At 56.3% G+C, this 10,457-nt stretch overlaps 1 protein-coding gene across 9 annotated transcripts in view; it reads right to left on the bottom strand.

Annotated features, from left to right (window-relative positions):
* Positions 1-801: 801 nt before the first annotated feature.
* The window catches only part of RPH3AL (rabphilin 3A like (without C2 domains)), a 99,798-nt gene continuing 90,142 nt past the window's right edge, over positions 802-10,457 (bottom strand). For all 9 annotated transcript variants that reach the window (XM_075904668.1, XM_025179276.2, XM_006138673.4 and 6 more), the window contains one exon: positions 802-3,487. In XM_075904668.1, coding sequence (XP_075760783.1) covers positions 3,453-3,487 — 35 coding nt within the window. In that variant the 3' untranslated portion in view covers positions 802-3,452. The remainder of the gene's footprint in view (positions 3,488-10,457) is intronic.

Below are 10,457 nucleotides of genomic sequence, written 5' to 3'. Positions count from 1 at the left end.
ACTATCTAGCATATGTACGTGGGGAATTTTTTCAACCAAAGTTAGATCCTGAAGCTTCGTTGCTTTAAAATGAACCAGGAGGGAAAACATTCGTTTGGTAGTCCACAGCCAGCATTCTCCTTCCTCACAGATGGCAGAACTGATTCCCCTCTGTACTTGACCTCATGGGGAGAGGAGGGTGGAGGAGGAAGGAAGAATTGGAGGAGCTGCTTAGTCCTTAACAGGCTGTGCCTTCAAGCCACCGACAGCACCAAGCACCATCATCAGAACAATTGCAACAGCAATTTGCATGGTGAGTTTAAAAGGGAAAAGCAAAACAGCTATTAAAAAGCAATCTGAAACCTTGAAAGTCAATGCCCGGTGGGATAAAAACCACACGTGTATATATATATATAGCGATGCAGCTTTATGGAACAATACTGTAGCATTTGTAGATGTTTCTTGGTGGAGAATATTAAATAGACTCTAATTGCCAGATGAGAGTGAATGACAAGCTTCAGAAGGCCAAGAATGACGACTCTTTGCAGAACGGCAATTACTGCTGCATTATGCTTAGTGCTTTCAACAGAGAAACTCGCTACAAAAAGGCTAAAAATGTACCTGTGGCTCAGCTTCCACTGCTGCATTTAGATCCCTAAGAGGGGGAATATAGAAAACAGGACCGTGAGGTTCAACACACTTGTTAATTACCTGTGATTCACCAGCCCAGTAGCAGAATTAGCTCCCTGCTGGAGACAGTCTAAGAATATTTAAAACTTGGGAACAGAGACATGTGGCGTTTCAGGAAGGCCAGGCAGTTGGTGCAGTGTCAAAACTTTATTATCTCCCTTCTCAAATGTTACATAACATTAGGGAGGGGAAGGGAAGAACACACGCAACATCCTAGTACATGGAGACCCATTCATATTCCCTTTCCTGCGTCCCCACCACGCTCAGACTAAAAAATGCAGGCATCTGATACAGGCTAAAATGAAGATGAGGACCTTTAAACACACATTAGGGGGAAAATTCACCTTTAAGGGATGGCAAATCTCTCGTGAAAAGAATTAGCACGGAGCTGTGCACGTCTGTACATTTACATGGGTGGATATGTCTATGCTTCCAACTGAAGGTGGAAATTCCAGTTCAGGGAGACATACCCGCATGAGCTCTTATCATGCTAGCTTGCTCATCACAGAGTGTACTCACGGCTGTGGGCTAGCTGCCCTGAGTATGTATCAGGGATCGCAGACTGGTGTCAGTGCTATGCTCTATTTTTAGCATGCTAGCGGGATCAAAGCTAGTGCAGGTATGTCTCCTTGAGCTGAAATTTGCAGTTCCCAGCTCAAAGTGGAGACATATTGATAGTCAGTGAGTATTGGGCTTGGAGATGCTGAGCTTGGATCCGGTATCCACTTCAACAGGTTCCAGATCCGACTTTGAATCAGGGCCAACTTTGCTGAAGTTAACAATTACACGGGTGTGAGCGAGGGGCAAGTAGGGTTTGGGGACGGTATCAGCCCCACATCTGTGCTTGTTTTAAGCAAAAGCGTTTCACAAAACAGTGTTAACTGAAGCATTTTCAGGATTTTAAACAGCCCGACAAACGAGTGATGAACACATCAGGAGGAAATCAACCCCCCTGTAGTGCTGGCAATCTATAGAGGTTGGTGAATGAGAAGCCAGCACAAAAGTGACTGAAACACAATGAAACTAAGTGGCTTTCATTGTCCAAGTGGAATGAAGTATAACAAGGAAACAAGCGAGGTGGACGGTGATAAGGAAAATTCGATTTTTAAAACTTCTTCTGCCTTAATAATGCAAAGTGGAGGTAAGTCAGACAGAGAAGGTAAACGGGGCTGTAAAAATAAGCCGTAACAGTTTCAAAAGCGCTCATGGGACTCGGGTACCTAAGTCCCATTCTGAGAAGTAGCAGAGGCACCTAAGGCCAGATTTTCAAAGGCGTTTGGGCACATGAAAATGGAGATAGGCACTTTCAAAAATCCCACCTGCTACCCAGGCATCTCTCGGCTTCCTTAGGTGTCTAAATACCTTTGAAAATCTGTCCCTACAGGTCTTAGTCTTCTAGCTCAGACCAACACATAAAACGCCCGTCCTGTAGCATGTCACCCGGCAGGCAGCACAAGCAGCAACAGCATTGGGTGCAAAACCAGAGCATTACTTGGGGTTGGGAGTAGCTGATCTCATCTACCATCAGCCAGCAGCCAGCTGTAACATCCAATGCATGTGTGTTCACGTGACAGGGTATTTTCCTGTTAAAAACCAATGTTCCCTCTACCCCACAGAAAGAAGGGGGAGGACAGATGCATGGGATAGTGCTGGCAGGGGGTGGAATTGATTCACCCATTCCTGGGAGAACTGGGGCAAAAAGGAGAACACCCAGACCTGGCTCCTGCCCCCTTCACAAGGCAAAGTACCTTCTGTTTAGAACACTTGGCCCAGAAGGCTGCCATGTGCCATCCAGGAGAGCTGGCCAGGGCGTGAGCAGGCATCTCCCACTGAAAGGTAAAACACACACAGCCTGCAGCACAGAGGGGCTACTCCCAGCACTGACACCAGAGACCTGAAACGAGGACACCGTACTGGGGCTCAATGAAAAGACTCACAACTATCCTCTGCCACGGCGTCTGCCAAGGGGATCTCTGATTAAAACAACAATAAATCCAGTAATAACTGTGGTGGGAATATGCAGGGTGGAATCCCGGCCCCATGGAAGTTGGCAGCAAACCACTCCTTGACTTCAAGAGGGCCAGGATTTCGCCCTCGCTGGCTATTGCGAGGGGCTCACCCTGTGCAGAGAAGCAGCAGGAGGCTCCGTGCCGCTCACATGCTCTGTTTCAAGGGCTTCCCTGGGCATCAGTGGGCCAGGCCTGCGTGTGGCGGTGCCGCTCGCTCACACCTGCCGGTCACCGGCGGCGCTCAAAGCGTGTCACAGAAGGCAGGCCAACGTCTTCTGCAAAACCCATTGCGCAGACGAGGATCTTGGGCACCGCGCTGCACTGGGTGATTTGCTCAAGGTTGCTCAGGGAGCCAGAACACAGCGCAAGCATCTCGATTCCTAGTCCCGTGCCCACGCCACGCGACACTGCAATGTCCTTGCCAAGGCGGCTCCGAGTTGGGCTCTCCACTTGGGAGGGGGGAATGAATCTCAGCAGAAATACTAACACACAGCTGGGTCGGCTACCCTGGTGTCACCTGCTCCCTTCCTCACTCAGAAGGGCATCCCTCCAACCCAAGCGTGTCCCATTCGTCAGCCAGCAGGAGGCAAAACCAAAACCAGGACAAACTACACTAAGACAGACAGCAATGGTTCCTTCCAGCCCACGGCAGGCTGCGTGGATTCCTGGCATCGCAGAACGCCAGGGTTCGCTCAGGCGGCGTGGACAGCACCAGACTGGACACGTCAGGCAAGCGTGCTGGCTCTGGGTCAAGCAGCGAGACGTCGACTCCCATCAACACCAGGGACTCGGGTGGAGGCGGCGTTTGCCTTTGAAATAAAGAAAGACAAAGACGTGGTTGGCCGTGGGCAGCTTGGCGTCCCTCCTCGGTGTCCCTTGCAAAGCGGGCTGGGAGCAGCAGGGAGGAGAATGACGCCGGAGCCTTACGGGGGCTGTGTCAGCAGTCAAGCCCCATTACACTTTAATAAAGGAAAAAGAGCTGAGGGGATGGGGAGGGAGCGAGAATGAATGCAAATGGAAGTGGGAACAGGAGCGGCCCTCGTCACTGCACTCCTGGGAAGCGCGGCGCCTCCACAGGGGTTTACAGGGTCCAGCACACTCGCGGATTCACAGCGGTTGTGGCCCGAAGGAATCACTAGCCTATGCAGGTCCACTGCCCGCATCTCACAGGCCACCACACTTCACCCGCACACCATTACCGTGAGTGACCATATGGCGTCAGCTGGGCGAAAGCATTTCAGGCCTCCAGAGTCTAAGCTACTGTGTGTGCCCCAGCCCCTTGGGGCAGCAGGGAGTGATCGGGTAAGTGCCCAGGCCGGGCTAGCCAGGGACTCACCCTGCATTGCGAAAGGTGTTGAGACCACCCATCCCTGCCACGATCCCTGCCAATCTGAGCTGGGCGGGGGAGGGAAGAATTCCTTCCCAGCCCCACATCTGGGGATCATTCTGACCCTGAGGACGTGAGCAGGGGACACCAGCCTGACAGCTAAGAAGGAGGACTTCCTGTACACATGCAGCCATGTCCCATCTCCAGCTCTGGCTGCTCCCTGCTGTATCAGAGGAAAGCGACTCCCCTCCCCCAGCAGATTCCAGCCAGCTACTTGTGCACTGGAGAAAAATCCTTCCTGGCCCTTCTAAGCAACTGGCTCCAGCCCTGAAGCATGTGCTTTGATTAGAGCCACGGTCTTAAATCAGTCAATTCAGTTCTCCCTAAGGCGCAGGGATGAAGGGAATGCACAGGGAGATTCCCAGACTCCAGCCAGAGGGACCTCGGCAGCCAGCTGGCCTGCCCCCTGCACATACAGCCCATACACGGTCCCTCAGCAGCTGGATTAAAGAGCTCTATCTAAAGGCTCCAAGCCACAGGGAGCCTGCCCCTCCCCCGGTGAGCCATTCCAATGTTTAATTATCCTCACAGCTAGGAAATTGCATCTTATTTCAAGGCTGAATGCCTCTGCCTTTTGCTTCCAGCCGCTGAATCTTGTTATGCCTTTGTCAGCAAGGCTGAGAAGCCCCCACGATCAGATCTCGTCTCCACGTGCAAGCGCCTGCTCAGGGCGAGCAAGTCGTCCCTCGCTCTTCTCTTTGAGAAACCGAATCCACGGAGCTTCTCGAGCCTCGCACCGTCCAGCTTGATTTCCAGCCCCCGGACCGTCTCTGGGGCCCTCCTCTGAACACTGGCCACTATTTCCACTTCTTGCAGGCCTGGGCACACTACTCCAGCAATGGCCCGGCCAGCGCTGTGCACGGAGATTGCTTCCGGCTCCCCTCCAGTCTCCTCGTCACACACCCAAGGACCACACGAGCCCGGGTAGCCAGCGCGGCCCTGACAGCGCACGCTGAGGCGATTAGCAGCCGCAACCCCACAGCTCGTTGTGGGACCAGGACTACTCAGAGGCAAGGCCCAAGTATTTCCCCCAGATGAATCACCAGTGCCAGCCAGGCCTGCCCGTCCTGCCAGTGGCCCCTTCCTCTCCTGCCCCCACCCCACTTCCTCAGCCAGAGACTAGAGGACCCCCCGACCCCAGAGCACGTGGCATGTTCCCCCCCAAGTACAGAGTGGGCAAGCCCTTGCCCCTGCGAGTGCTGGCAGCAGCCACCCCCCAGCCTCAGCACCAGTCCTAGCAGGCTTCCAGGAAGAGAAGCAGCCTGCCTGGGCTGGGGCCACGGGCAGCCCAGGGCTGAGCAGAGCCACACGGGCCGTCTGGGAAGCGCAGCTTCCCACTCCCTACGCTAGGTGCTGCCCAGGCGTGGGGCCTGGCCAAGGGAGAGTTTCGCCCTCTTGGAAGGCTGGGGCCTTGCACAGCCTGCTCTCTGCAGGGGGAGCCCCCTCGTGGTGACCAGCAAACCCCAGAACCGCCAGATTCACTACGGGCCACGCTCGGACCCGGGCTTTCTTCTTCCCCTTCATTTATAAAATACAGCCTCTGGCTCAGGGTGCAGCCGCAGAACCCAACCCCCCCCCCCCACATCACACCCCTGAACTCAGCCCACTCCCATCCTCCACAGGGCCCCGAGGCAGCATCCTCACAAGATTTAATCACCTCTGGGCTTGACAATGCAGACAAGCCCCACAGCCCCGTGGCAGCAAGCCGTGGGCCAGCCAGGGCTCGCTCAAAACTAGGAACAAAGGAAACGGCAGCCTGGCTCGGACCACAGCCAGCCCAACGAACAAAGGAAGCCAGCTGGGAGATGCCCAACACGGCCTGGCCTGTCTGCGCCGGCAGCCACGGGGAGCACGGACCAGCTAACCCGACTGCTAAACCACAGGTACGCTGCCTAGAGAAAAGGAGCCCCATCCCCCTGGGCAGAAGGAACTGGAGCCACCTCTCTCCCCAGGTACTTGGGGGCTCCCGCTGCCCTAGCTTCTGAGCCCAGACCACCCCCAGCCTCCGGAGGGCAGCTTTTCGGGGGGCTGAAAAGCACCTGCAGCTCCCAGAGGGATTGAGGAGCCTCAGTGGTTCTCAGGAGCAGGCTCCATTAGGGCCCACTGTCCCAGTGACCTCGCTGGACTGGCAAACCACAGGGAGAGACACACGGGCCTGGCTAGCCAGCACCGAAGCCTGCCATAAGGAGAGCGCAGCCTTGCAGCCGACCCCTCCCCTTTAGCCTGCGCTTCCCAAGGGCACAGCCAGAGCACTGAGGAAGCCGGGGGGTGCGTGAGGCGGCGTAGCGCAGGCCCACTGGCTGCCCGTGACTCGCGGGCTCCCCTCCCAGCAGCGCGCCTCTGGCTAAGCGAGCGGGGCATTCTCGGCGGGAAGCCGGGCGGCCGCGCTGCTCCAGCCAGTCTCTCCCTCAGCCTCCGGCTGGCTAAACACACCTGCGGCACCGTTGCGTTCAGAGGCACTTGCAGCAGCCACAGCCCACTCATTTCGATGGCCCCACAAGGCTTTGGGAAGGCAGCAGGCGCCAGGTGGCCTAAGGCCCAAGCCCACTTTCTGCTGGGCTAGCATCCAGATTGCAACCCCAGCTGCACCCTTTGAGGCCAGTCCCAGCAGAGAGACTGAGGCCTGGCCAGGCCGTGGGGACGGACCTCCCCGCCTCTCCTACACGCAGTTCTTCCAGAACGAGGGGGTGGCATGAGGCCGCTCGCCTCGTGTGCCCACCCCGCCCGCGTGCTGTTAACAGCAGCCTCTCCTCGTGTCAGTGCAGCAATCCCCATCGGTGCCACGTTCACCGGCCCAGAGGGACCCAGGTAATGGCCCAAGTGGAGATGCCCCGAAGGAGCCTGGCTCGCACAAAGCACTGAGCACCCATGCTCTGAAGTCCAGGCCTTTTCACAGCTTCTCACTCAAACTGGATGCCCCAAAATCGCAGCATCCCAATTCACTAGCTGCTCCTGAAGATTTAGACCCATGTGTTTAGAGAGGCGGGTGCAGAGTCTCAAAGCTGCGGGGGGATCTGGACACCCAGGAATTTTAATGGGAACTGGGCAGTCAAATTTTGTGACTGAATAATTCAGCCACAAATGTGATACCCTGGAATTTCGTGGCCTTTTTCACCAGTCCCTTCCTTGCCTTCCCTACAGCATACCCGTGGCAATGCTCTCTCCACAGCTCTCTCGAGCGGGAGCGGGAGCCTTGCAGACTGCCAGGACAAAACTCTGTGGAATAATCACAGGAACTCGTCAACAAGCTAACGACTTGGGATTTGTTCTTAGGACGCGAAAGGCACCTGAGAGTTGCACTTTGGTACAGAATTAGAGAAGAGGTGAGAATGAGCTCGGCATTAAAAACAAAACAACACTTGAGCTGCTGCTATGAGCCACGGGGCTAAGGCGCTAACCTTAGAGTGTTATAAAGCACTGGAGACTTTCAGAAAGGCGACAGATACATTCCCCCATGGGGATCTTGTTTTGCAACAAGGTGCAGAGGGTTTAAATGAACTGGAGCCTCTTCCCTTGCGCACCCCACCTCTCTCTGAACCCTAGTCTCACCCAGGAGCCCTGCAATGCAGAGGCCTGGAGCAGATTGTGGATGGCTAAGAAGGGTTTTGTAGGAATGCTTCACCGTGCTACACTGTGTCTGGCCGTTAGGAACCCATCAGCACCCGCCCCTCCTAGCGAGATGAGACGGAAGGGTCTCAAGTGGAGTTTCGAATGGTTTGTCCCGCAGTGAGGCCGAGGGGCCCCATTCCGTTGGCACTGCCCAGTCACGCACCAAGCACGTCCAGGCGAAACCGACCCAGTGAGGGAGGGGAAGGGAGGCAGAGATCTCTCTGCCGAGGCGCTCGTCTGGCCCATCTTAACGTGGGCCGGGGTGGGGCTTTTCCCTGCTCGTGCAGACGGCAATCGAGGCACAGGGCGACTGAGTGACCTATGCACGGCTAGCGGCAGTTTCACAGCACAGGTAGCACTGGGAATAAGCCATCTTGACAGCTAGGCCAGTGCCCCACTCGCTGGAGTAGCATGCTCACTACTGCGCACTGCCGGGAACCGGTTCGCTTTTCTCTTTACAAGTTCTCCCCCACCGGTGGCTCTCTTGCACGGCTCCTGGGGGTACGTGGCAGTCTTCCCAGGGCAGGTCAACTCATCTAGATCAGTGGTTCTCAACTGGAGGTCACACCCCCCGGAATGGGGGTAGGGGTCACCAGTGCAGGGCTGGCATTAGGGGGTGGCCAACAGGGCGACCGCCCAGGGAACCGCGCCACAGGGGTCCCACAAAGCTAAGTTCCACGCGTCAACCCCAGGCAGAGGCACTGGAGCTGCAGACTCCTGAAATGGATACGGGGTACCTGGCCCACGGACTTCCCCCCCGGGCGGTGCAGTTATTGAATGCCTCGTGCTGGAGCCGTGTGGAACACCAGGACCTGCTCTGGGGGCTACAGTCCATTGCTGACAGCGACAGTCGTGCATTATGTACCACGGCTGCCATTACACTCTGCCCATATCTCTGCTGCACGGCTGCCTAGCGCTGGGAATGCTACAGCCATGCTAATGACTTGCAGAGCCATTCACTCTGGGCTCACGTCATCCGTGCACAGTGGAGAAATGGGTTTTGGAGGGTGGAGGCCAGAATGGTTCTGGAAGAAGCCCAGGGCTTTAAAAATTAACGCAAACACCCTTTCCCAAGCCTGCCGTTTGTGCTTTATATAATGCCTTCAAACGCGAGCGGCTGGCGGGGCATGGGGGGGCAAAGTACTCAGCAAGGAAACAGACCGTGCACGTGCCAGACCGACTGTCTCTTGCAATCAGCAGAAGCAGCTGAATTAGTTTAGTACATGGCTGGGATCACTGAGGTATTTGCACGAGTGCAGGACAGAAATGAAGCCTGAACTCATCTGCTCTAGACCAGGGGTGGGCAATTTTTGATTTGGGGGGGGGAGCTGCTCCAAGATTTTGGTAAGTGGTCAAGGGCTGCACTTTGCTCTGGAGGGGGTCAGGGTCTGGGACAGAGGTTGGGTGTACAGGGGAGGGTCTGAGGGAGTTTGGGTGAAGCGGGGGGTTGTGACCTGGGCAGGGGGTTGGGGTGCAGGGTCCGGGAAGGTGTATGGGTGCAGGAGAGGATTCTGACCCAGGGAAGGCATAGGAGGGGTGTTCAGAGCGTTTGGGTGGTGACCTGGGCAGGGAGTTGGGGAGCAGAGCTGGCTGGGGTGGCAGATGCAGGGCTGGGAGACACTTACCCAGATGGCTCTCAGCCAGCAGCCCAGTAGGACCCTGAGGAAGGCTCCGTCCATGTGCTGCTCAAAATGGCTAGCTGCTCCCTCCATGTGGCTCTCTGCTCCACATGCCGGGGGAGGGGAGTTTGCATGCTGCTCCCACCCCCATCCCAGTCATAGCAACTCCCATTGGCCGGAAACTAGCCAACGGGAGCTGCACTGATTTAGGCTGAGAGCGGGGCAGCACACAAAGGCTCCTCCCCTCCCGCAAGGGGCAAACAGTGGGAGCAGCCAGCCGTTCTGAGCAGCCTGGGCCTACGTCTCTGCACACCCACGTGCTGCCAAGGGCCTGCTGTTTGGATCAGGCTTGCTCCGGGCACACCAGGCAGAGCCTCTGCCGAGCCACTACACACTGCCGCAGTGAGAGCCAGGGCTTACAGGGATCAGTGAGCCCGGATGGTGGGAACAGTGCTCCCAAGGCCATGCTGGGCACAGGTCACTGCGGAGATGGGCTGTCTAATCTAACCCCTGGCCTCCACATGAGATGAGCGGATGCTTCGCGGCCCACGAGGTTCCCATGCTAGCACGAGATGCTGCATTCTGCTCCCCACAGGGCCACCAGCCGGGGTCAGCTGTCCTCCGTCAAATCAAGACCCCAAAATCAAACAGACTTGGGCAGAAAGAGCTGCTGCTGCTTCTCTCCACCCCTGCCCTTGCTGGCGTTGTGCAGGCCACAGCAAAGAACCCGTCCATCAAAAGAACCAGTGTCTGAAAGAAACAATTCCAGCACTAACGGTTCTGCCGCAAGATCGGGAGGTGGACAACCCGAGATGAAAACCAGGCACTTTGAACACGCTCACTAGCTGGCCCCTCTTCTGCACCAGGATCCCACCTGCGCCCGGGGACCGTGGATGCTTTCGTAGCCCAGCGAAAGGCGCAGTTCTAGGTACATGCCACAGGTCACCCCGAACACTTGCCACATGGTGCGGAACATGCGAGGTGCTATGCCAGGCATTTGAGGGTCCCATTTCTTACTGAAGGGAGGGCAGGATTTTAAGGAGATCGCCCCCAGCAGGCGGAGTGAGGGGAGGGGGCAGCACAGGAATTAATGCTGCACTGAGTGATCAACCCCTTTGCTAGTCTCACAACTCTAATTTACACCTTGACACACAAGCCACCAAC

This window comes from Pelodiscus sinensis, chromosome 21, assembly GCF_049634645.1.
Source record: "Pelodiscus sinensis isolate JC-2024 chromosome 21, ASM4963464v1, whole genome shotgun sequence".
Lineage (NCBI taxonomy): Eukaryota > Metazoa > Chordata > Testudines > Trionychidae > Pelodiscus > Pelodiscus sinensis.
The sequence above is the reverse complement of the archived record's forward strand: the minus strand, read 5'-3'. Positions and strand labels throughout refer to the sequence as shown.